This window comes from Notolabrus celidotus, chromosome 7 (assembly GCF_009762535.1).
Source record: "Notolabrus celidotus isolate fNotCel1 chromosome 7, fNotCel1.pri, whole genome shotgun sequence".
Classification (NCBI taxonomy): domain Eukaryota; kingdom Metazoa; phylum Chordata; class Actinopteri; order Labriformes; family Labridae; genus Notolabrus; species Notolabrus celidotus.
The window spans coordinates 7932231-7958455 of NC_048278.1; the positions used below are offsets into that span (position 1 = coordinate 7932231).

Below are 26225 nucleotides of genomic sequence, written 5' to 3' on the forward strand. Positions count from 1 at the left end.
TCTTTTGTCCTACAGGCACAGACATGCTGTAACACCCAGTGACAGGCAGCAGTGTGTTAACTCAACCAAACAACAGAGTCACTGAAAGGAAGTTGGAACATATTTGACGCAGACGCAGAGCCACTTCAGTTCAACAAACAAACATCTGTCACACACAGTCGCAGAGAAACCCTCACTCAGACACCAATCACTACACTGTATGCTATAGCATTAATATTCAAAGGGCACTGACTCTTCAGTGAGCATCTATAAATGGATTTTCTCTTATCTAGCTACTTCAGGGCAGCGCTGACACCAGTCGGACAGAAGAGATTTGCATGTATCGACTTTGTATTTTGTGTGAGTTGCATACTTGAACAGCCAAACATCGCTCCATATGGTAGCAGAGGTGAGGATTTCTAAATGGAGGTGAACTTATTTGATTGTAAAACTGTCTGTTATAACTTCTAGCAAAGTCTTGAGTCACTAATTCAATGAACAGCAATTGTGTGTGGATGATTGTTTTCAATTATACAACCTCACATAATTAGAATCCTGGCTTTCTGTCCACAAGCAGGACGAGGATTAGAATGGTGAAAGCTGCTGCAGCACTGAGGCTGTTGAGTGTGGGTCCAAGTGGATCGAGTGATGTAAAAAGAAAGAGAGGGAAAAGGAGGAGGGGTTATTTCCCCTGATTTGAACTTGTGTGAACACATAGAGTCACACAAGGCCACTGTCTGTTCTGTGCTCCGGCAGTCAGTTGCTTCAGTTGCATTCATTTTCAAGAATCTGATACACTCCACCTTCATTTGCACAATAGCCCTGAACCTTAACCATAAAAGGTACTGTAATGATTTACTATTACACTTGGGAACCTCCACCACAAAGTGCTGCTACTTATATCAGCCTCTTTTATAACATACACTGTCTGTTTCTGTCTCATTTTATTTAAAGTCTAATTAATTGAAGCCTGATGAAGCTCCTTCTGAGCAACAGTGGTACAAGTGTCTCACAGGATGAAAAGTACTTCTTGGGAATAGTAAACTGACTGTCGTTGTCTACGTTTGGCATCATCACAACAACATTAATACTTGCTTACATAACCTTAATCTTATAGCTTTACTCTGCATCCTGGTCTTTACCCTCAAACAGCCATTTCATGAAGTGATAAGTTACTATTCATCCTCTTCAGCCTGAATTCTTTTCATCCAAGAAGTAGGAAACTATTCAACATTGAAATACTGTGGCAACAAAGTTATTGTTCTCATGGGAATAAATAGTTTTAAAAGTAGTTGTTGAAGAAGTTAATTGCCAAATTATTTTTAATGGTGCTAAAACAGAGGCTACAGTCGTAATCGCATCGTTTTCATGTTTGAATCCTGGCCATGTCCACACTGATGCCTTTTCCTGTCTAATAAAGTGAAACATGCCCTAAATTAAATCTGAAATGTTGTTTTGTTCTTTCTAGAACACATTTTGTGTTTATATAGCATTTTTTCATGCACCATAGAATAGTGATTGAGTCCTTTAAGTCTTAAAAATTAGTTTGATTTGTTATATATTTGTATAAAGAAGACGTTTGATTAAGTAAAAAGTGCATTTTTTAAAAAATATTCCCTTCATACTAGTTGTGGTCTGTCTTGTTTGTCGTCCTGTGTTGATGCATTTCACAAGACATTATCATTACATGTTCATCGATGGGGTAACGTAAATTCAAAATTTGAATTAGGACCGAATTCGTAAATTGTAAATTGTAAATTTTAAATCGGAAATCGCAAATAGCACAATGGAAACACACGACTCCACAACACTAATATCTTCTTCTTACTCCATCTCATGTATCTTCTTTATGGGGATATGGGGATGGGGATGACATTAAATAATATCATCCTAAAGGTTTCATTTTTGATGATTTGCCTGAAATTAAGAATAGTTTCATTTTTGTTGCCTTTGAATCAGACCTTCTTAGAGACCAATGGGTGTTGCAATGAAATTTTTGTTTGATAGCCCGTTGAAGAAACACTGGATCTTGCAGGCTCTACATGAGTCTTTATAAGTTTGGCAGCCACAGTGAATTCTCCTCTGTGCTTGGAGCTGGAAGCTGGGGAGAGCAGGGAACAGTTTGTTTCAACCTCAGCTAGATGATTATTAATCCAGGATGAATATGTGTCGTAAGCACAAAATTGCCATAGTTTCAAGGTAAGTTCAAAAACATCAACACTTTTTTTGTTTCAAAGAAGTTATGTCAACTGGTCCTCCACTTTGGTCCAAACTGAACTCAAGTTCATTCTAATGGATTATCCTGACACTTTAAACACACCCACTGTTACAGATTGAGTCTAATGTATCATTTTGTTTGTTCAATACTTTGTTTACCATCTAAATAACTGTAGAAAAATATGAGAGTTCAGCACTTAAAAGTGTAAAACATATATGGTAAGCATGGCAAAGACAACCTACTAACCAAAACAACTTAAAACTCAAAGAGGAATTCATTAGTTTTTTAATTAGAGTTGAACAAAATAAGATTCTAGTTTATTCTAGTTGAGAAAGACGCTTTTTGCAGTGTAACCATGTGATTCTTTGCTAATAGAATATCTTGAGCAGTAATTTCCAAAATGAGGTTAACTTTGATGAAAACATGAAGGAGCTGAAATCAATTGCTTCATCTTAGCTCTCTCAGCTGATGCAGTAAAGTTTGCTTTTCACCAAGATGTATGATCTAATCTGCTCAGGTCACAGTGACAATGTTGTTATGAAATTGTCCCAAAAAGATCTGTATAAATAAAACAATGAGAAACTGTTAGCTGTTAGCTGTTGGCTTGTTTAAGAATAAAAAGCAGAGAGTCTGATACAGATACAAAGAAGTCCAGTGTGAAGTGTTTCCATGTGCAGGGAGGAAGCTTCACTGTCCAACAGATCGCTTAGGGAACAATGTGCCTTTTTTCTCTGCTTTCACCCCGATTGAACTTTCAGCACCAAGCAGTCCTCAAATGCTCTCTCTCTCTCTCTCTCTCTCTCTCTCTCTCTCTCTCTCTCTCTCTCTCTCTCTCTCTCTCTCTCTCTCTGTACGTATTACATAACAGCGCCCTTTTCTATTCACACTATCAAGTGGCATTCAAGGGACTCACTCCCTGTGTACAGGTATCTTTACATTCCTCATTTGACTTAAAGAGTTATATAATATTTTTGGTCACAGGTGTAGTGACACATCAGTTGGCTTCTTTTTCCTGACATAGTGAGGTCAACCGTCTCTGAAAAAGAAGATAAAGGAGAATACTGAATGAGTGACCTCGTATAACCTCACGTTTGTTCTCTGACAGTGTCACCAGGTATGCCTTCAATCCAGTGTTGTAATGAAAAAAATTATATAACCTCATTTTGATTTGTTTCAGTGTTTGTTAAGACACAAGGTGTGTAAAGACACAACACATATTTTCTATGTAAAGGGTTTAACTTGAACTTCTTGTTATGGGTGCTCACCTGTACCAGGGCAAATAAGGACGACATTAGCCACCATGATAGCTGTACACACAGGCTTTTGTGGAGTGCATGACCTCATCTAACACTGTGATGTAAAAAGAGTGATAAGAAGAGAACCAGTACATTTGAGCCATTAAATAAGCAATGATCTGTGCCATATGAACTTTACAAGAAATACATTTTATACATTAAGCATGCATTCGAGATACCTGCATGCTCTTTTTTATATATATTTTATTTTCAGAGTTAATTCAACAATTCAATCAATTAACCTGAGCAAAAGATTATATCACTCCACACAACCTGTAGGGTTTTTACTTGTGTCATACTCAGGCTGTTTTAGTTGCAGGAGCGATTTAAAAAAGGCACCTGCTGTATGCCATATAGTGCACAGAAGGTTCTGATCAACAAAGATCTGCCTCTACTAGCGTTTTGAAGACCATTTTTTTTAAGTTCTTCAGTTTTCTTTATGTCCTTGGCACTCATTTATCATTATCATTATCATCCAAGTTCTAGCATGTCACAAATAAGAGTGGGCTGGTAAACATTTTAGGTGGGCAACCTGGACTGTAGGTAGCCTAGAGGTTATACAATTGGAATAATTCACTCTTAATTTTAACCTTTTTGATGAACAATTGATGGTCATGGGCATCCCAGGGAATTTAGAGCCTGTTAACACTAAATTACATGCATTCTGATGAATATTTAATGTGACAGCTAGAGCTAGAAATTTACTGAAAACACAAAATATGAATACATAAAAAATGAAAGCTGCTTCCTGCACAGCTCACGTTCAAGTAAGATTGAACCTGTTTTTTTTTCACGTGGTCATTTTATAAGCTGAATAGCGTTATGTAACACATGTAAATGATCAAATGATAGCGTTGTGTTAACTGATTCTACCCTAAAATGAAAGACCAACTTTCTAGAGTATTACATCTAGTCATGAACCTTGCATAAGAACCAAAGATTGTATCAGGTCAAATGATCAATAATGCATCTTATTATGTTTTATCTGAGATTTCTGAGAAGGAAATTTTTCAATCTTATCCACTGGAAGAGCACCTCAGGATACAAGTTATTACATCTTAAATGCTGCAAAAGCATTTAATACAAAATCTACTACAAAAGAATCCAAGAGGGCACAACTGTGTCATTTGAGGGAACTGCCAAAAAAAACTAAGCAAGACAGCCAGATAGACTACAGCTGCAAAAGTTAAGTATTTTTTGTTAAAGGATATAAGTAGCAGGGGTTTATCTAAGAATGAGGTCATCCTGGTGCCCCAGTAAAAAATGATCTTTTTTTCATGAGTTTGAGCGTCAGCATCGAGACACGGTCAGTAACATTAGTAGGCTACACCACTTTAGTAGCTACAGACTGATATATCTCAACAACTTGGCACTTTTTGTCTTCAATTGGATTTTAAATAAAAAGGGGTACCTTTGAATCTTAGCTGTCTCTGTAACCCCAGCTTTACAGCATCTAACTTGCTCTGATTCTTGTTAAAGGGGGGTATATTTCTGTTTAAAGTCTCAGACAGTTTTTTCATTCATTAGTCCTTTCTGACATTAATTGCTCTCGACTGAGGAAAGCAGAAGTCAAAGAAATACTATAACAACATCTATGTACCTTCCTTGCCTGACAAGAACTACATGTATGTTGTAAAGCTTGCAGTGGGTTATCTGTACTAAATTAAATTTCCTCCCTATGGGCCACACAGTGTTTTTATTTTTTTGTTGTGGGCTACCATTGGCTGGTTATCTAACTACTAGTGCGCCACGTGTCACTTATAACCGATACAAGTAGGCTGCCACTGTCACTATACGTTGCTTGTGCGTTAAATATAATAAAGACTGTTTTGGAACGTGTATTACTCCAAAATGAACATTTTTGGCATACTCGTCGAAGGATTTGAGTGCATGTATTGAGGAAAACGTCTCATTTTACGCACCATGGTTTCTGGGCGCTCACTGACGGACATATGTTACCATAATAACTTTATAGGAAGGTTTTTTTTGGGTTTTTTTTAAGGTCCTCGTTGATGTTGATATTCCTCGTGTTCACTTACTCGGCTCAGGATCCTTAATTCCCGGTAGGAGGGAGGGTGACGAGGTGGGAGGGTGGGTTGGGGTGGAGGGGGTCAGCCGGGGTGATGATCCAACCCCGACTGAACCGATGAGCGGGCCCAGACACGACAGAGAGATGCGGAGCTTCTGAGGAGCAGAAACGTCCAGACATCTTGTGGAGCAGCACGTCGTCTTCTCTCTTTATCTCAGGACAGAACAATCAAAGCTCTCGGCTGCGGTTTCATCTGTAAGTAATATTTCCTTCAGGTTTCTGAGATTTACGAATGATTTTACGGCTAGAGTTTTATTTATAGTTTTTGGTGTTTTGACAACTTTTTAATAGTTTTTAAGGAAGTTCATTATTTACGTATTCATTTTACACTCAGACGAAAGTCCATTTGTAAACACTGAATCATTCGTGTCCATCATCCCTCTTCTAATACCTGATAAAGTACTTCAGTATTAATAAATACAAATGTCCGGTTACGTAGTGATTTACGTGATTATGATTTTAAAGATAATCCTGGATCAAAGTTAAAAAATAATAGTTTTCAAAGACAAAATCGAAGAGTTTGGGTCTTGCACTTTTTTTTAATGCTATGATGAGTCGATGTGTAATAATTTGGTCTCTACAAAAACTCTCAATACTGAATTACAGATTTGATTGTATAAAAGACATCGATTGTAACAAGTCTGTAATTCTGTTGTTTTGATCAAATGTATTACTTATTATTTGTTTTACTATAAGAGAGTTGGACTTATTATTCAAATGTCTTTGTCTGTGGTCTCTTCTGAGTGTTTTAATACTTCACAACATTCAGCCATACAGCATTATTGTAAATATAAAGTTATGCAATCATGTAAACATATAGTCACCTAAACACATGCACCTCTGTTTTTCACCACTAGGTGGCGGAATTACTGCATACTTCACCTGTCACAGCTCCCTGAAGTGTCTCCCTGAGTGTTTGAAAATGACAGCTCAGACTGCAGGAGGCATGATTCAGGGCCTTGCTGTGCCCTCGCTGCTTGACTCCAGTTCCCCAACGGAAGGACTGGAGTCCAGGCATCTGGGAGAAGTCGGGTCCTTCAGTGATGAGGCTGTTTCCATCCTGACCTCCACAAGCCAGCTGGCCCGAACCCTCCTGGGTCACACCTTTGCCCTGAAAAGTAAAGACAGCCTTTCCAACATAGAGGCTAAGTCTGGTATCTGCAATGAGGACAGCGGCATCAGTTCACGTGGCAAACGAGAGTTAACCTCTGATGAGAAGAAAGATGAGGGATACTGGGACAAGAGGAGGAAAAACAACGAGGCAGCCAAGCGATCCAGAGAGAAACGGAGAGCCAATGACATGGTGCTGGAAACTCGAGTTCTGGGTCTACTGGAGGAGAACGCCCGTCTGAGGGCCGAGTTGTTGGCTCTGAAGTTTCGTTTTGGCCTGGTCAAAGAGTCATCTAATATGTCCGTTCTGCCTCTTTCTTCACCCCTCCGTGCAACAGTCAATACAACACACTTCTACCAGCCTCCAAATAATGGATTATCAAGCCCTACCACACAGCCCAGTGCCAACACCAACAGCATCCACCCTCACCCTTTACAGCAGGGAGCCATGCATGGCCCAAGGAGAGCTGGACCTCCGTCAAATCAAAGTGTATCTGAGTTTGGCGTCTCAACCTCATGTCCCTCAAACATTGGCGCCCACTCTATGTTTTTGGATGACTCAATGGGTGAGCATGGTGGGCCTTCTGCGAGGGAGCAGGTAGCGGGACAACAGTGCCATGACACCAACATCCTTTCCCTGGAAGTCAGAGAGAGTCACTATGTAAATAAACAAGAGTCACCTGAGTGTCTGAGAAGCCTCCCACACAAGCTCCGTTTCAAAGGCCCAGGGGGGGACTTATCTCCATCCTCTGATAGTAGACAAACTGGACCACCCATAGCCACAGTGGGGCCAAACATCCAGGAGAGGTGCCACCAGCAGGTGGGCTGGGTCAGTCCGACAGAGAGCCTGACTTCATGGTCTAGGGAGGAGACCTCTGGTGGTCCTGGGCTGCAGTATCAGAGCTCTGGATCTTATAACACTGTGCAGAACTCCGGGGACACCAATCTTTTAACAGAGGACAACAATCTTAGATCTCAGATCAGCTGTTTGTCACAGGAAGTGGCTCAACTCAAGAAGCTCTTCTCCCAGCAGATGTTCACCAGGCCCTAAGATCCTGAGCACAACAGGATGAAATCCACATTAAAGGCAGATTTCACACTACATCTATCCAAACAAAGATTCTTACAGACTGCACAGTCTCACAGGACAGTTCAGCACCAGTGTAAATAGCTACCTCTAAAGTGACAAACCTGTTTCACTGAGCCTGTTATTTCAGCATAACGTTACTAAAACACCAGCACACCAACACAGATGTACTCAGGGTGACTTATGTGTAAGTCTTGTATGTTGAATTTCACAAGTTTAAACAGACCCTCTATGATGCTGAAATCTCACAAACACTGGAGTGCCATTTTAGGGATTCAACTCACATCAGCACCACAGTGTCACCATATTCACTGATGTTGAAAATGCCATTCTTGTCTTCTTGGCACAATACACAAATTGTTGGCCTTTCAACACAAACACTTTATAAAAATGTTACCTTGGTTAGATTTACAGTGGAGAAAAGAAGCACACATATAAGCTTTCCATGAAAAACTGAAGTGTTAAGAATGACCTTAGAGTTTAAGGAATGATCTCTATGTGTTACTGTATCTGTTGTTTACTGTATCTGTATCTGGTTTACCTAAGCCATCAAAGCAAGCAATATACTTGCATATGTGTTGTTGTTTTTGTTGTCCAAAATGAAAATTGAGGTAAACTGTATTTGGAAATAAAATCATATTTTATTGTGGAGAGTGGCAAATGTTTTATATTAAATTAACTTTATTTAATGAACAGCAATAAACCATCTTTATTTGTTTCATTACAGTGGCAAAGCATGCTGTTAATACTGTCTGGAAATTATACAAATTCATAACTAAGACACATCACTGATTTGTATTTATGAATGATACAACTTTTAATAAACTACATATGCAGGAGGGGTTGCAGCATTTTTTAACTGCATTTTGTATTACATCACAGGCCTGAGTACAAAAACTAACCCAGCAAGAGCAAAGAGAGTTACCTAGTGTGAGTGACTGGAGTGAGGAGGTGCACTGCGCAAGACATTGAATATGCATAGATTTTATTTTTAACTGAACTGACACTACTTGGATTATATTTAAGATCTTTCTCCAATAGATGCTTTAAATCTGAAACACCACACATGTGCTCATAAACCCCTCACCTTTTAGTTAGAAGCCAGGTCACTGAAATAAGCGGGGCAGAGGGGTGCAGGACAGTGCTGCTGAGGAGAGAGGGGTGGGGTGGTGTAGGATGCAGGCAGAGGAGTGAGACTCTGCATGAGTCATCTATCACGTCAGCAGTATGAAAGCTATTTTTAGCACCGAAGCAGCTGCGGTGGAGACTGATTGGCCCATATGGAACTGAAGGATACAGGTTCGGAATACATTAGCACCTGGAAAAAGTCCAAGTCTGCAGTCTGTTTAGGTGCTGTGGTAAAAAAAAATCTGGGAGCAGCAGTGTGTCAGAAAACTGCAGTGGATACATCCTATTATTTTCTAAGGAGGAATATAACACACCGAACTGAATGTCAGTCCTCTGTATTAACATTTTCATTAAAATGTCCTTTTTCAGTGTTATGTTATTTTTTATCAACACCAGGTGGCGCCAAGTCTTTTCATTAACGTGGATCACTGTGACCCATTCAGTTATTAATTCATTCCCAGCAGTGTTACTACAGACATCCACTCTTCCTTTGTGCTCACTGAGGGACCACATGCATGCAGCATAATGCAAAACAAGCACTCCCTTCAATCAAAATAACAAGCAAATCTATATTTAAAATGCAAAATATATGATTCAACTCTGAAATTATAATAATATTACATGGGCAAACACTAATGTGAGATTGTTCGGCTGCAAAGATCCTTTCTTTAGGCAGCAGCAAGAGCTAAAAATTAAATCTTTTGTCTGAAAACAGTCTTCATACTGCATACTCCATGCAGTGCCATGAGCCATACAGGAGGACATGAGGGCCTTCTGGTTGCTAGGCAGGCACCACCACACCACTGTTGCCAAGGGAATGCCTGCATACACATAGATGGTGGAGCATGTTGGGGGTTGGTGGTAATAACACAGAGGAATGGTGGGGGGAGGAGCTAGACAAGTTCAAGGCTACCGTTCCCCCAACATGGTCTAATGGTGGTGGTATGATAATGGTGTGTGCTCATATGTATGTGTGTGTGTGTGTGTGTGTGTGTGTGTGTGTGTGTGTGTGTGTGTGTGTGTGTGTGTGTGTGCGTGTGTGTGTGTGTGTGTGTGTGTGTGGTGAAAGGGTGCAGTGTGGAGTTTGAGACAAAGCAGGGGGGAGGGATGTGAGTGAGAAAGTGGGTTGGAGCTGGATGTGTGTTTGACACAAAACAGGGATGATGTAGACAGCTCATGGAATACGTTGTCGACGAGGACAACATGGTCTGTGGGATATTAGAAAATGTCATTCAAATGACTTGATGTAAACAATTTACTAACATTTAAAAAAAAAAAACTGTCATTATGTAAGACTTTTTTTAAACAACTCAACTGCCAGATGAGGAATTTAAAAAGGCTTTTTTTATGATTTATCTCGCAAATTGTGCCAAAATTCAAATATAGGATGAGGAAAACTTAAAAAAGCCTTCTGAAGATAATTTATAGAGCAGTAAAAAAGCAATATATCAAAGTATAGTTGTTGTTTTTTACAGTAATAACACAAAGAGGACTTCATTAGGAAACAAAGAGCTTTAAGATGTGCCGTCTGTTCCAGATGGATAGTGCTCTAAGAGGCTATCAGTATAAAAATCTTTATTTTTCTGTCAAAGAGATTTAAACCAGCAACATAAAGGTTAGAAAAAGGGCTTATCACATTTAAATTATATCAAAAACCAATAAAAATTGTGTAACAAGATTGGTTGTGAAATAAAAAGGCTGGTTTGGTCATTTGTTCCAAAGTGTTGAGCTTCATGCAAAATGCATGTCTCTGCAGAATAATCTAATCCAGGTAGATATTTTCATATTAATTTCTGTTATAGAAATCTATCTATCTATCTATCTATCTATCTATCTATCTATCTATCTATCTATCTATCTATCTATCTATCTGTTTATATGAAACATGTTACACATACAGCACTCATTCATGCCATTGTTAGATATTAAATTCCCCCTGTGAAAGAGACGGCGTTACGCGCTGAAGGAGAGATGAAGGTAAAGAAGTAGGAAATTAGGTAAGAGCAGCAAATGAGAAGGGCAAAGTACAAACAGAGTGAGTGTGAGAGAGAGAGAGAAAGAGAGAGAGAAAGAGGGAGAGTCTCGCGCGGAGGGATAGAGGACAAAAACGTGACTAGGCAGCCTAAGAGCTGTTATGCAACCACTGACCTACTAACACATATTTCTAGAAAGGGAGCCGAGAAACTAGAGCAAAGCGTCCGGCATCATACCACACACAGGCAGCTCGAGCCAAGAGACGGAAACAGCAATCCACCCGACCCACTGACTTAACCACAACTGACCTGAACACCGACAGGAACAGAGGAAGAAAACTTCACGCATTTTGGGAGCTTTCTTTCTTAAGGCAGAAGTAAAGGAGGAAACGAGAGCGAGACGGCTTTTGTGTCCGGGATCTGATATTTTTCTCCTCCAGGACATTGAAAGGTAATATTTTCAATTCTCGCATTTTTCACTTTCAGCTTTTCTGTTTGCTTGTCTATAACCAAGTATGTTCTTTATGATGTGTGCTTTGATCCATCAGCCTGTAGATTGTGGATAGATAAATGAGAACATGGTGCTCAGGCTGCTTATTGTTCACATGGCGACTCTCGGCTCTGCGCGCCCGTGACTTTGAGACGTTGCGGCTGTTTTTGTAACACTGCGCTCTTGGGGTTATTACGCGATGCAGTGATCTGTGTATTTACATTTATTCTCTTATATTCTGATGAGAAACATTCAGTATGATGTGAAAACGTGGTGCGCCGTATCCTACATTCTTTGCTCAATGTCAAGGCGAGGTTGTTTCCCTCATGGTGGTGTTTTCCAGGGAATGGGGGATGCGTTGTCTGGTTTATGCAGACACACAGTGTAGCTTATTATATTAGCTTCTGCACGTGGCGTGCTGCTATGTGTAGTCAATGTTTTATGTAGGTCACTAGTTCACTCTTGTTGCTGGGATATTGATTGATCCTGTAGACTATCCAATTAAAACAGGGTCTGGAATACAGCAAGGTTTCTTTTAGGATTAAAATAAGCCTACTATAACAGAAATTACATTTATAATACATCTTTGTTTCATATGAAAGGAAGGTGAAGCGTAATTTAAATATAAATTAAATGCAAATAATTAAATCTGTTGTATTGGTCTATTAGATATTAAATAAGCAATTATTATATTTTAACAAAGAATCGTGATAGAATTACAGAGGTCAAGGCAGCTGCAGGGAAAATGCTAATTTAATCTAGAAAAAAAATTCTGAAATTGTTTTGTACATGTTAATTAAGCTATAAGATACTTACTCTTGATGGGCAGCAAATTTGACAGATTTTTGGTGACATTTATAAATATTGAATTTTGGAACAGAAAACAGTCACAAAATGTCTGATTTTCTCAGTGTGAGTCCTTGGATGACTTTTTTTACTCCCACAAGGTGCGTTAAATAAACCACAGAGCTTTACTTTGAGGGAGTCGGAGGGTATGACATAACCGGCACACAGCAGGGATAGGCAATAAACAGCAGCTCTCCCCTGGGACAGAGAGGCCTGTAATTGATTCCTGTTCACACCCTGTGCTGTGTTCCCGTCATTTATACCAAGCTGACCAGCAAATCCTTCTTCATGAAATGGAATGCTATAAAGCATGTAAATGACTTTAAACTGTTCTCAGATGTGCTTTCATACTATGTTTAACCTTTATTCAGACGGTTAATCTCAATCAGAGATGGTCTCATTCTTTATGATGTAAAACTACTCAATGTCTGAGTGCTATTTTTAACAAGCTCAGTCTTTCTCCTCAAACAGAAAAAAACATGGACAGGAAAAGCAGAATTGAGGGTGACCTAGATGAAACAAGCTTTCTTTGTTTGATTCACAACCTGTTTCCCAAGATTGAGTGGCCCTGGTGCGGACTTTGTTATGAAATCAGAATAACAAATGAGCATCCAGGATGTGATGCAATGCATGGAAACTCTTGTCTGGCAAAGCCAGGCAGAGTTCTGGTGAGCTCTTAGTCCCCCTGCTGCCAGCTGGTCTGCTTTCAGAGGCGTCTGCATTGCTCTGTCCCAGCCAACTCTATGAATATAGGTCAGACCTGTAACTAGGCTTGGAGACACATAAGGTACACAAGGCAAGCTGTGACTACTTGAACCACTCTGTCCTTTGCTCTTAGGAATTTCAGACCACGGGATCAAGTGGAGTTTTGTAACTATGGCTCCCTATCCAATTTTAAACTAGAGTCTAGTTACATGATCCTTGTTTTTACTTCTAAAGGACATGGCCTGTTAGTAAGGAAGTAAACTTAAACATTACTAAAATCTGATTCAACTAAATAAAACTTAAAGGCCAAGTAAAAAGACAATTCTGAAAACATATAACCAATTATAGATTTGTGAAATTTAGAATAAGGTCAAACTTGATAACAGATCAACTCTTCAGAAACATTTATCTGTTGTTCTGGGTCAAATATTTCTTGAAGGAAGCATTAAATGGCACTCTGCCATGCGCCTCCAACACTGACCTGGAATGTCTGAATTCCTGTCTCCTAGTTTAGTTTCTTGACACAAAGCCATGGGGCAAAATGGAGGCTCCTAGCTGGGGCCCCTCCACGTGTGTGGTGTAGGATCACTTAACAGATGGAGGAGGGGAAGAGGATGCCATGAGTTTTACTCACACTTGCCTCAGAGGAGGTTAAAGGTGAAGCATTCCTCCTTATCCCTTTAGTGTCTGGGAAATGGGTCAAAGCTGTGTGTAAGCAGGCAAAGAAACTGAAAACAAAGAGCGTACAGTGGCTATACTGAATCCTCTATTATGTAGGACCTATAAAGTCATTTTTAGCTGCACAAAGAGCCTTTTCAAAATGTGCATATTCTTTAATCTGATGCACAAAGATCACAGTAAAAGGAGAACATGATGGGCATTCATGGCCTCTAACCTGTAGCTTCTGCTGCGATGTAATATGCATATGTTACACAAGCTTTGCTCTGCAACAAGAGAAATTCAGAGCACGTACGTTACGAGCAACAACAGCAGCCCCTCCCCATGCAGTCCTCAGAGAGCGCCTGTTATGTGTGAATTTGGCTGCAGAGATGGGTGTGTGCTCTGACGTCAATGCCATCTCTCTATCTTTCACTATTGTTTTTCATCTGCAGCTAATGCATATTATGTTTGAGGTGTCGGAGGGTTTCTAGAGCGAACCAGGATTAATGTTGTGTGAATATCACTGGGGCTTTCATAATCAGATTTTGAGGCAGATGACGTATTTCGCTCCTCTCTTTTATTCCTCCTGCCGCAGATTCTGTAAAATTCCTCTCTTTTCCACCAACTGAATTGCTCATGTCAAACCATCCCCTTTCTGCATCCTCCCTCCCTCACTTCTTTCTGTCGCTCTATTTTTAGAGTGCACTCTAATACTCTCTTTCCCTCTCCTGCCCTCCCTCCCTTGCAGTCCTACTGACCTATTTTATGGCGCACCGTCAAAGACAGGAGGAGTGTTTACTGCTTAGCGTCGTTTCTAGGTCAGTGGGACAGCTCAGACGTGTGCGTGCTTCCTTCCCCTCCGCCTTTGTTTTGCGCGCGCAGGGCGGGGGGAATTTTTCCAGAGTGGGGGAGGGCTGTTGGCCCTAAATTTTTCCACATCTGTTGGTAGTTGTGTCCAAATCCTTTTCTGTTCGGCAAAGCTTTACTAGAGGTCTACGACCCAAAGAGACAAACAAAAAGAGGAAAAAGTTTTTTGTGTGACATCGAGGTGAAAACTCAATGTGAGAAAATATATACCATACAACACGTAGACTTAGCCTCTAAGTCACAGCTCAACAAAAGTAGATTCATGAATTGGTGATTATTCAAAGCAGTAGGCAGTCTCAAGGTCACAATGGTGGTTTTGTGAGTGTTACATAACCAGATTGTTGACTCTGGGGGAGGAAGAGAAATGCAGTCACCAGGCTGGGGATGATACGCAGTTAGTAAAACAGTTGTTTGGCAGTGGATTATGGAGGATTGGTTTGTGATATTTGAAAAATAAAATGTTGTGCAGAGAGAAGAAACACTTTGAGCACTTTATTAACAGTCTTTGTGCTGGGACTACGTTTTTCTGTTATGCTCTTGCCATGAAAGTTTCACTTTAGGAAGTAGTCTTTGTTTTTATTTATACCTTTTAAGAGAAAAAACTTCTCTGAAAGATTCATTTATTCATTGAGTGTTAAAAGAAGTTAAAGTAAAGTTAGTTGAAGTTAGTAGAAGAAAAGATTGGTGGTAGACGTTTTTTTTATTCGGTGGTTAATTCCAGTGTTGGGAAATCAACATCAGAGGAGTCATTGTTACCACAGGCACAGTGACCTACTTTCTCACATTCCCTGTGTGTGTGTCATAAAAACATGTTTTCATGTTTGTAATGGACTCTAGGCGTTAGAGTAAGGATGTGTAACTAATTACTGAATGTCATCTGTGTAATACTGCGCAGTGAGAAAACCAGAGGAATCCAGACCTAAAACAAGAGCAGTAGCTTCCAGTTATTTCCTATTACATAACCCTGGACTCAACATGCGTATGCGCTGCATTGAGCATCATTGTTACATTTGTGGTGTGGGGCATGGAAGTGCGCAGGGCTTCTTTTTGTGCTGCGTTTTCAAGACTGCATAGGGAAGTTCAGCCGCTTGAGCTGTTGTGTAATCGCAGAGAGTTCGACGGCTACCAGACAAAGTGAGGCATTGCCTCTGTGACGGAGTTACCTCCCCTCCCCCATAGAAACGCACACATAACACCAAAACCAACACAGAGGTGTTTCTACTCCCATGAGCTGTTTCAGCCAAAAGGACTTAGATCGGCCACTTCTGTTTTTCTCCATTATTCATAACTCTGATTTTAATCCTTTATAAAGAATTATAAAATTAAATATAAAAGCAGGGATTTTTAATTTAATTTTTTAATAAACATTTTTTTTGGTTGCAGTTATAAACTTAAAACTTGACGGTACATATATTCTATTTCCATCCATTTGCCCCTCTTCAGCCTTCTATCTGTCAGTCTCTGCAGGGTTGGCACTGGGTCAGCTTGCCTCAGACCTTGTTATGTGACTACAGCACCCAGTCTTACACAACAGCCCTAAAGTAGCATCAGCACACGCAGCATGTTTAGTCACAGCCACAGTGCACTAATGTACGTGCTACCTAACAGATTCTGCTTCTACCTTTTAAGTCTTGAAGTGAAGGAAACAAAAGCCTGGCAGAAAGCTTTGAATAATATAAAGATATTATGTCATAGATTTTTGGCTCAGGATGTACTGTGCTGAACAGACAGAATCCAAAGCTGCAGAGATTACACCAGCAATAAAGCTTTATAACACAGTTCATTAATCATTTTTGACCTGAATGAAAAGTTGTGTATTTATATGCCAGAGTGCTGGTTTTACACATAAACTAACGTTCTCTTTCTCTCCATTTCCCCTCCTTCTCTCTGTTTCTGTAGCAGTTAGTGGTCAACAACTGGCAGAACTGAATCTGGATCCTCAGGGAGCTCCAAAGTAGACGGACTGACCTACATCCTCTGAAAGATATTCAAAGAAGCAGGACAGCCGCCTGACAGGCATCACAGCTCTACTAAAGATTTAGGAAGACACGGATCAACTCTGTATCACCTCCAGCAAGACTCCAGAGACCGCTTTGAACAATTTGCCAAGAGATAAACAAAGACTCTTTGCTCAAAATACGAACTCATTTATTTTTATAGGTTTCTTTTTCTGAACAAATGTCTGAGGTTTTTGTAGAGTTCCACCTCTTTTTAATCTTCTTGGCTAATTTTGACACTTGAACGATTTTATCTTGAAGATAAGCAAAGGAAATCAATGAGGTTATCTCTTCGAGGAGCACAAATACCTCATCAAGAAGTTTTTGCAGATCCTGCAACATAAGTGAAACCCCCTCATAACAAAGCGGAAGTCGTGTAAAGTTTTACATCTTTTCCCTTCACCCCTTTGCCCTTTGCTAGAGTGATACTCTAGCCCCCAGCTGGGAAAAATGGAAAGTCTGAGTTTACACATCCCATCCGCCAGCAACAAAAATGCCATGGAAGTAGACGCATTATCCCCCTACAGTGCGAGCCTTCCATCTCCCAATCCTGAAAGTGAGGGCAGGAGCGGCCGCCAGAGTAAAGGTTCCAAGGCTAGTCTGTCATGTCGTCGCAAGAGAGAGTTCATCTCTGAGGAGAAGAAAGATGCATCCTATTGGGAAAAACGGAGGAAGAACAATGAGGCAGCTAAGCGTTCAAGGGAAAAAACGCCGCCTGAATGACATGGTGCTGGAGAACCGGGTCATGGCACTGAATGAGGAGAACGTTCGTCTAAAAACTGAACTCCTTCAGCTCAAGTTGCGCTTTGGCCTCATCAGCACAGCTTCCTACATGGAGAAAAGTCAGCAGATCTCCAACAGTGCTGCTAGTACTACTGCTAGTATCAATGGGAGCAGCAGCAATGGCACCCCAAACAGTCATGCCTACCTCTCAAGCAGCGGCTACTCCAGTGCATCTCACGCCATGCTGAATTCCGACTCTTCTGAAACTGAACTGTCAACCCGTGGAGACCGTCACAACGCGCTCCACAGCTACTCTCCACGAGGCTCTGTCTCCGACATGTCTGACACCTCCTCAAGGGACAGCCCAGAGCCCATGGGCTACAGCATCAAGACGGAGCCCTCAGGTATCGAGATGGCCAGACTGGATAGCAATGGTGTGTCAAGTGGGGCTTACAATGGCAACCACACTTCTCACCAGCAGAACTCCCCATTGGCAGACAATGCCATGGACTACCAGCACCACCAACAGCAGCAGCATAGCCACATGGAGGCCTCCAGCCCAGCCCCTCAGGCCACCTCTGCACAGAGGAGCGTGATCCTGTACCGCTCCAGCAGTGGCTATTACCCGATGGAGAGTCAGAGGCCAGAAGACCAGCAGTCCCAGCAGAGCAGACCAGTGCAGCATGTCTCCAAGTTCTCCGACTGCTCAGTGACCATCACAGAGGTCGCTGAGAAGCTGGAAAGGACAAAGACACTAGACTCTCCTCAGTATGACTACTCTAATGGTCATGATGAAGAAGAAGAGGAGCTTGAAAGGTACAATTCCAACGCTCAGCAACAACGTGATGACCATCATGCAAACTACAGCTACCAGGGTCATGAGAGCAGTCATCAACATGCAGGAAACCACCAGAACCCTTTTGCCCCTGATCTGATCCATAACACTGAGGAGGGCAAGCCCTCATTCCCCCAGCACAACAGCTACCTCAACACACTGGATGAAGAGCCCCCGGTTCTCACCTACGAGGGAGGCCCTCGAGCTGGCGGTTTCTACCAGGAGAACACCTCCGCTAAAGACACCTCATCCAGTGATGGAGATCCCCGTAGCTCTGACAAGGAAGGCTCCACAGATGATGAGTCTCCCTCCTCATCCTCCTCAGACATTAGCAACTACCACCAGAAGGTGGTGAGAGCTGCCGGTTCACACGGCGAGTGCCAAGCTGAGGTCAGAGCGACTGCCCTGCCCCACAAGCTCCGCCTCAAGTACAGAGCCTTGTCCAATGGAGCAGCAGGATTGCTAATGGAAGGACCAGTAAACACCTCCATGTCCCCCTCTCCCAATTTGCCTCAGCATCCTTACTTAGCTCTTCCCAGCAACCCCCATGGCACCCAAGCCCACATGGAGAGCAAAGACATGGACAATGAGAGTGACTTTGTAGAACAGGTGGAGCCTCAGGTGAATGAGAGGACGGAGGCTAAAAAGGAGGTTGGAAAGAAGGGATCCAGCAGTAGTAGGTCTGGGCGCAGTAAGAGGCGAGACTAAGGACATTTATGAGCAGCTCTTTATGCCACCTCTTTGTTGTCTACAGCAGACAGACAACTGCAACTATGACTCGCATCGACACCTATCAAGACAGGAGAGAAAATCCTTGTAAGGTGTTGTTAGGATGTGATATCACCATCAAGTTTCACTGTGTCACCTGTTCCCCTTTACTCAACTCTCTCCTACCTCCCATCCATCACCCAGCCAAAATAATATGTCACTTTGCAAGAGAGGGGACAGAATGAAACTCTGTAGAGATGGAGTCTGGGATACTACCCATGTGGAAATTTCCACATTATTCAATTATTCATATTGTGAACTGCCTAGGTGGCCGGCCAGCATTCATTGTGGCATTATGGAAACATTCCTTTAACCAAAGAATTTGCATTCTTCCTTTAGCATCTCCCTTTTTTGCAAAGAGTTACATTCTTCCTCTCTCAATCATGTCATCTTATACCCTCTGAACCATCTGCACACAAGCTCCCTTCACTTTTGAAGCACTTAGATTGTATATTACTGTGACATATAAATTTGCATATATGGAATATATATTTTAAGAAAAAAATGTGGGAAAAACAACAAAAAATAGAACCGTGGGATTGGAAGTCGTAGACTCGATGAGTTTGTTCATGTAGAGACACATTGTACAGTCCCTCTTTGTCTAGAAAATGCCTCAAATTTTTCTTTTGCTACAACTGAGAGCCACAACTTGTAAAGAAAAAAAAGGCGAAAAAGAAAGGTACACCTTTTTTTTCAGACTTATCCAGGGCGTCATTCAGGTGATCTGAGCACTTTGACACTCAAAGCTGTCAAAACACTCAAGGCCAGTTAAGCGCATATCAGTCAAGGCTATGCAGTCACACATTGCTGTTGGCAAACCTGACAAGCACAGGGCAAGCCTTGTTTGCCTAAAAAATCATCAAATATTCATTTCTAGACAACAGATGTCTGTGAAATCCATGAAATGGCTCTCCAGTTGCAAACCAGCAAAGCTGCTCTTTCTACATAAGGTGCCTCTTTTGTTGTGTTGTCCCTTGTCCCAACTTCAGCCAATGTCTTAACGATCCCCTTCACGCCTGCACTGACTTGTTTTAGCTACAGTAGATCATCCAGTCATCAGAGTTGAACTGTTTCACTTTCTGGTGCCTGCCTCTGGCCACTATGTATAAATGTAAAATTGTCTCTATCTCTTGTATACTGCTGTCATTATTTTATTATAATTTATTAATATTGTAATTTTCTATTATATTCATTTATTATTTTGACTATTGTTGTATGTATTTTTTTGTTATCCTGTCGTGTCATTTTGCTCTATGCTCTTCCTGTTGTGCTGTGTATTTACCCATGCTCCTTTTACCCCAGTCACCATTTGTACTCTGTGTTATCGTATAACCTTTGTTGTTCGCCAAAAGGCTTTCTGAAAATGGAAAAAAAGAATAAGGCTTGTCCAGAAATGATTATGTATTGTTATACTTCATGTGGATATGCAAACGGTTACAAAAAAACTCATTTTTGATTGTTTAAAACTCAAAATGGGGATAAAAAATAAAAATTTTGTTGAATTCACAAATGCTTCTTTGAACTTTTTGGAGTATCTTTTTTTGAAATGCCTCATGAAACCGACACACACACAAACATTGGCCTATTTCTAGCAGAAGACCAAACAGCTGAGTCACAGCTCAAAGACAGCAACATCACGGCACAGTGTGTGCCAACACAGACAGGAAAACTTAGATGGCTCATTGTGTCAATATTATATAATAACAATAATGTGTATTTATATAACACTCATCAAAACAGACGTCACAAAGTGCTTTACATCATAAAAAGCCAACAGTAATGATTACATTAAGACGGAGACCTATGAACTAGCAAGACATACTTAATTTAAGAAGAACTTAAAGAGGAACTGAACTGCTTAAAAATAGACAAAAAAAACTCTTTAAAAATGTAAAACAAATAAAAAACAAGGCTGAATATAACCATTAATAAAAATAAATTAAAAATGAATATTACATCATGGATAAACATAAAAATACAAGAAGGCATTTCGATGAAAATATGTTTTCAGAAGAATGAGAGAAAACAAATCAGAAAAAAAATACATAATTTACAGTTGTGCTACAGCAAAAGAGAATCTATGACCCTAACCTCTGTCACAAGATTCATATGAAACACTTATATAACATCTCAATAAACAGAGGTCTGCAATGCAAACTTATAAGCTATCAGTCTCTGCCCACATGAGTGAATTCAGTGGATAAAATGTGAAAGAAGTATAATAAAATAAACTGTCCAGGTCCTGTGGTCAATTCTGACACAAAATAGTTTTATTTGTGAATTATGATAACCAAATATTGCTCTAATTATTTCTGAGTAAACAAAGTCTAAGCTTTAGTTTGGAGAATTTTGGATAAAGCTGTAATGAATTAGAAAATTTTAAGAGCAGACATTAGAATAAAGTCAACATATTGAAGGGAAGACGAAAAAGCTGCACTGATCAATATCCTTATCATATCAATGGATTACTGACATGTGTCATGTAATCTCGGTCACAAATACCTGACAAACCTATTCTACCTGCCTATCACCAAACAGCTGACAAAGTAGCTTACAATTAAGTGCATACTTGCTAGTCAAAGAGATACTGGAGGAGCTGACTGTGGCTAAAAGAGCTTAAGGGTAAAAATACGGTCATGACTCAAATTTGACAAGAAGCCAGAAGAAATCAAATGTACAGAAAATGGAAATAAGAAGCTGTTCACTAAGATATTTGTCACTGCTTGTTCAGTTTCCTGCAGCCAAAATGAAAATAATACAGGACAAGCACGTATTATTTTTCAAATAACTTAAAATTAGAAAGTTTAAATTTACATTTGAAAATGCGTAGGTTATGTTGTCTTCAGTATCGTGACTAGAATCATAAATGCTGTTTCAAAGGCAGGAGCAATCTATCATCTTTACACCTACATCAAGAAGCTCCTTACATAAGAGCAAAGTAATACTACACTCTGCTTTCTGGTCCAAGCAAATGCAGGATTGCTCAACACTATGAACTATTACTGTAAGAGATGTGCTGAAGTTTTAGAAAGGACGGGGAATTAATCACACGATGTATCAGGATGAAACAAGCATAACAAGTTACACAACGACTTTGGGAGAAAACTGCGTCAGACTGTGAGCACTGAGTGTGGCAGCCTCCTTCTGACCCTGCCGTTAGCCAATGGGAACAACAAGTTGGCATGGGCTGAGTGTACCACTGATGAGGGTTACATAAGAGAAATTATAGCCACTGAGATAAAGCTACGAAGGTGTCGAAATTTCAAGGAAACACCCAACTTTGGATGGAAATGTTGGTTAGAGAATGCAAAATATAAAAAATAAAAGCCCACTCTGATTTAGTTTTATTGGCAGATTTTACTACAAGACTGTGACGCATTTTTAAAAGTGCAAACAAACTGCAAATACATCTCAGGTCTTGTGTTCACTAGCTTGTGGCTTGTTTCAGATAGCTAAAGGTTATGATAAGTGGATTTAACTTTGGGGTAGCTGCTGAGACTCAATTTTTTGACAGTAACATAAAACTCTAACACGGTTTAACTTTTGATATCACCCACCACCAAGAAAAAAACCAACAAGGTGAGAAAACAGCAGTGCTTTTCACTGCACTGTCCGTTCTATGTTCTTTTTCTTTAAATATCAACCCTTCCCTCCCTCCGTCAATATCTCCAGCTCTTACTTAGCCCTCCTTTTTTGTCCAAATCATGTTTGAGTTGTTAAAGATGCTGCGTATTGTGTGGGGGCTTGTGAAAACGGGCCAAAAGAGTGAAAGTAGGTCAGCAAGGAGGGGGAGTGGATGGAGGGGGGAGTGAGGAAAAAACAGAGGGGGAGAGAGAGAGGGGTTATTCAGAGTGAAAGGCTGGGAGGGATAAAGAGAGCGATGGGAAGGAGAGTGGAGGGGGGGAGAGAGAGTTACGTCACATGCCTCTACAGTGCAAACTTCAGCAAACTACGCAGAAAGAAGCTCGCTCTGTCAGCTGTCCTGAGGGAGCAGGTCAGTAGCACGCACACACACACACACACACACACACACACACACACACACACACACACATGCACTCTCGCACACACTGTTATGGTGACATTTATGGGAACATTCGGCTAAAGGGTCACTAAAACCTTCTAAAAAATGTTTTTATCTTTTTCCATGACGTTTTCATTCTTACTCTCTTTGAAACCAGTTTGATGAGTTATTTCAATCTTTAGTGGCTTCTTATTAAAGATTTAAGCTTTTTCTATTAATTTTATTCATAGAATAAACTGGAACTTTGGTGAAAGAATAAGAAAAGGATTTAGGAAGACATGGACTGTTAAAGTTACCAGCTTCCACCTTTCAATTCTGTACAAAACTCATATTTCTGTTTGACCTAATTTAGATATTGGTCTGAACATTTGTGCAAAAACACCATTTAAACTCTGTCTGTCAGAGTGAGATCAACAGTGGAGGTATGATTTTGTGTTTTAATGTATCTCTGTATTTTTCTTATTAAATAATGCTCATTGTGAGTCATTCAGAGCAGTGTGTGTTTGTGTGTGTGTAAGCTGTATGTGTGTGTGTGTGTGTGTGTGTGTGTGTGTGTGTGTGTGTGTGTGAGAGAGAGAGAGAGAGAGAGAGAGAGAGAGGGGGGTGTTGGCCCTGCACAGCCTGCAGTGATCAACAGCCTGGTTATGTAACGTTGATGCTGCAGTATGTAGGTCAGCAGCACAGGGAGAGGCAGGGATGGGGTAACGAGGATGAAGCCGAGGATTGTGTTCGACTCAGTGATGTTATGTATGAGTGTATTTGTTATCACATTCCTGTTTTTTTCAGGGTTGGGTCATTTTTGACACTCGTCTGCAGGCAGTGAATGCGCAGTTTATAGGATTCTGGGCAGATGTCAGATAACATCACTCACTGAGGAAATCTTTGCTGAAGGAGGCTTGAATTCACAAGCTGGGAGGAAAAACACATGAAACGCTTGATACTGTAACATGTTGTGCATGAAGCTAAACCAACCCAGCTTTACACATTAACTAAGTGTGCGTAGGTGGCTTTTTGCTTTTACAATCCAATCCCTGTAATCTTTATCTCACAGGGTTTCTCTCTTAATTCTCTCATCTGAAAACAAATGCTTTGGATTTTAAATCATCATTTCAAACAAAAACCTCTCTTTCTTGTGAGCACCACACAAGGACAAAAGAGGCAGTCTGGAGAGAGATCTTTTGACCTTTTGAGAGAGAGATGAGCCGTCAGTAACGCTGAGCATGATCAGATGTTGTCCTAAGAGACACACGATGAATGATTACTTGGCAGACCTCCAGAAAGAAGACAGTTAACTGTGATCTGTTAATGTTATCCATCATGAGACAATGTGAAGCATGACTGAAGTGCAGTAGGAGCATCGGTGAGTTTTATCAAAGCTACCTATAAACCTTATCTGCATTGTTGAATGTGATCATTCACTGACCTCGATGATGTGTTATCACCCGCAAGATCAATTTTATTGTATTATTACTCTGTTTTGATAGCAGTTATGTGTTACAGCAGATTTGACTACTCTGTGTTTATGGGATTATGATTGTGTCACTCCAGGATGGACGACAAGGCATTTCTGTGAACTTGTTTTGTAGATTAAATATGTGGTTTGAATAAAATGACGTGACTGGAATAAAAATTGATTTTGTGTTCTTGTGCACTTTGTCTCGCTAACACCAAGTTTAACTTTTGATGATGAAAAAGAGTGATGCCAACATTCAGCATATGTATTCCCAACTGAAGTTAAATTGTTTAAAAAATTTAGCCTTTTACCAAGCTCCAAACTCCGAATTGAAGCCAATGAGGAAGTGTTTAAAAATGCAGTTCATTGAGTGTCCACTTGAGGCTGGCTCTGGAATTAACAGAAACCACATACACACAAATTAAAAAAAGCTGATCTTTACAGCAGAAATAAACATGTTTACAGCCTGGTTCAAAAAACAAGTGTAGTCTGGATAGTTCATATCTCGATTGGCACACACTGTACGGGGGGTGAATTTTTTCATAACACTGCAATTTCAAAGATGTTAAGATTACGATTTTTCCATTACGAGAGGCACAGCTGACTTGATTGACAGGCGGGAACACTGCAGCTGTTGGCTAGGAGGCTCAAAGCCCGCCTCTTTACGTTGCACTCGCTCGACAGCAGTTTTGTTGAGTTCAACATTTCCAATATGGCTGCCGCGGCCGATTGGCCTCAAAGCAGAGCTTCAGAAACAGATGGATGACGTCATGGATACTATGTCCATTATTTATACAGTCTATGAGAAAGATAGTTCGTAGGTTTTTTCCAAAATAAGGGCTCCAATTTTTTTTTTTCCCCCGAAAAATTTGACTGACAACTCCACTTTATTTATTTATTCCTTCTTTCTTTCTTTCTTTCTTTCTTTCTTTCTTTCTTTCTTTCTTTCTTTCTTTCTGTATTGTGGCCCCTCAGTGTAGCATAGTTTAATTAAAGTCTTGGCACAAATTAAGAGATACACCATCTTTTTGAATCGTTATGCTGCCGCTATCTTGTGAAACGGATACCTCACAAAAAGTAATAAATACAAGCCATTTGGACGTCTGCAACTTCACACTTCATGCCTCTCTTGTAAAAGCCAATGCACCAGTTGGGCCACCCCAAATGAAAAAGTATATCCATACCCTTGAAGAGCTGTACCCTGGGTCGTTGCAGGTGCGAAGAGACTTAGAGTATTCACAAATGTTGACTATGAACTCCCCAGCACGTGAGCTGTTTGTGGTTGGTGAGTGTGTTGGCAGACTAAGCTCCCTTGTGTGGGAGAGTCATAAGTTACTGGAGCACTATCATCCAGCAGGAAAGCCTCTATGACTGCCTGACAGTTTGATATGAAACTTTGTAATCAGTGGTTTGATTCAGCCAGTGAGCTCTTTGGTTTATGAGCAGGTTGGTTGCCTTGCCTCCCAATCAAAGCATCATGTACAAGTGCTTTTATGGGAACTAAACAATACTGGTACCATTCTCTCTCAGGGTTATTAAGAGCGCATATGAGGCCACAGCGAGGGAGGGTCTATTGAAAAAGATTAGATGCAGGACTTATAGAAGTCATGGGCACTGAGAACCAGCAAATGCACCACCTGAGATCCATTAAAAGAGCAACTCTTTTTCAGGGAGGGTAGCAGGACAGCCAGAAGGGAGTCTGAGGTCCGGGTCTGACGAAACCACATCACTATGGGCGACACTGGAGCACTGGCAACAACACTAGAACCTGGGATTGTAGTGCCTAATGTTCAGCTCATTAGCATTCTTCAGCTTTAGGAATCATTGCCATTTGGGATGGTCTTGTTCAAGACTTATTGTTTTGTTCTTGCATCACTGCTTTTCTATTCAGGGTTGCCTGAATAGATGTTTTTGTACAATTTGTCCTTTTGCACATGAATTGTCTTGATTTGACGGGCCTGACTTCTGTCGTACCTTG

At 40.6% G+C, this 26225-nt stretch overlaps 2 protein-coding genes and 2 long non-coding RNA genes across 4 annotated transcripts; 3 read left to right on the forward strand and 1 right to left on the reverse strand.

Annotated features, from left to right (window-relative positions):
• Positions 1–2539: 2539 nt before the first annotated feature.
• On the reverse strand, positions 2540–5745 carry LOC117815311. The gene is made up of 3 exons (XR_004631792.1): positions 5532–5745; positions 3463–3547; positions 2540–3233 (listed from the first exon to the last, which is right to left on the reverse strand). It is a non-coding gene; the product is annotated as an uncharacterized LOC117815311 (long non-coding RNA).
• On the forward strand, positions 5594–8427 carry LOC117815310 (nuclear factor interleukin-3-regulated protein-like). Its single transcript, XM_034686952.1, has 2 exons — positions 5594–5776; positions 6439–8427. The coding sequence occupies exon 2, from the start codon at positions 6504–6506 to the stop codon at positions 7740–7742; it is 1239 nt and encodes a 412-aa protein (XP_034542843.1). The 5' UTR covers positions 5594–5776; positions 6439–6503; the 3' UTR covers positions 7743–8427.
• Positions 8428–10997: 2570 nt separating this feature from the next.
• On the forward strand, positions 10998–20280 carry LOC117816239 (dentin sialophosphoprotein-like). The gene is given in 3 exon segments (XM_034688424.1): positions 10998–11330; positions 16347–17149; positions 17151–20280. Coding segments are annotated over 2 exon segments (1815 nt in total). The 5' UTR covers positions 10998–11330; positions 16347–16894; the 3' UTR covers positions 18711–20280.
• A 2422-nt stretch (positions 20281–22702) lies between these two features.
• On the forward strand, positions 22703–24428 carry LOC117816295. The gene is made up of 2 exons (XR_004631921.1): positions 22703–22764; positions 23581–24428. It is a non-coding gene; the product is annotated as an uncharacterized LOC117816295 (long non-coding RNA).
• Positions 24429–26225: the final 1797 nt, after the last annotated feature.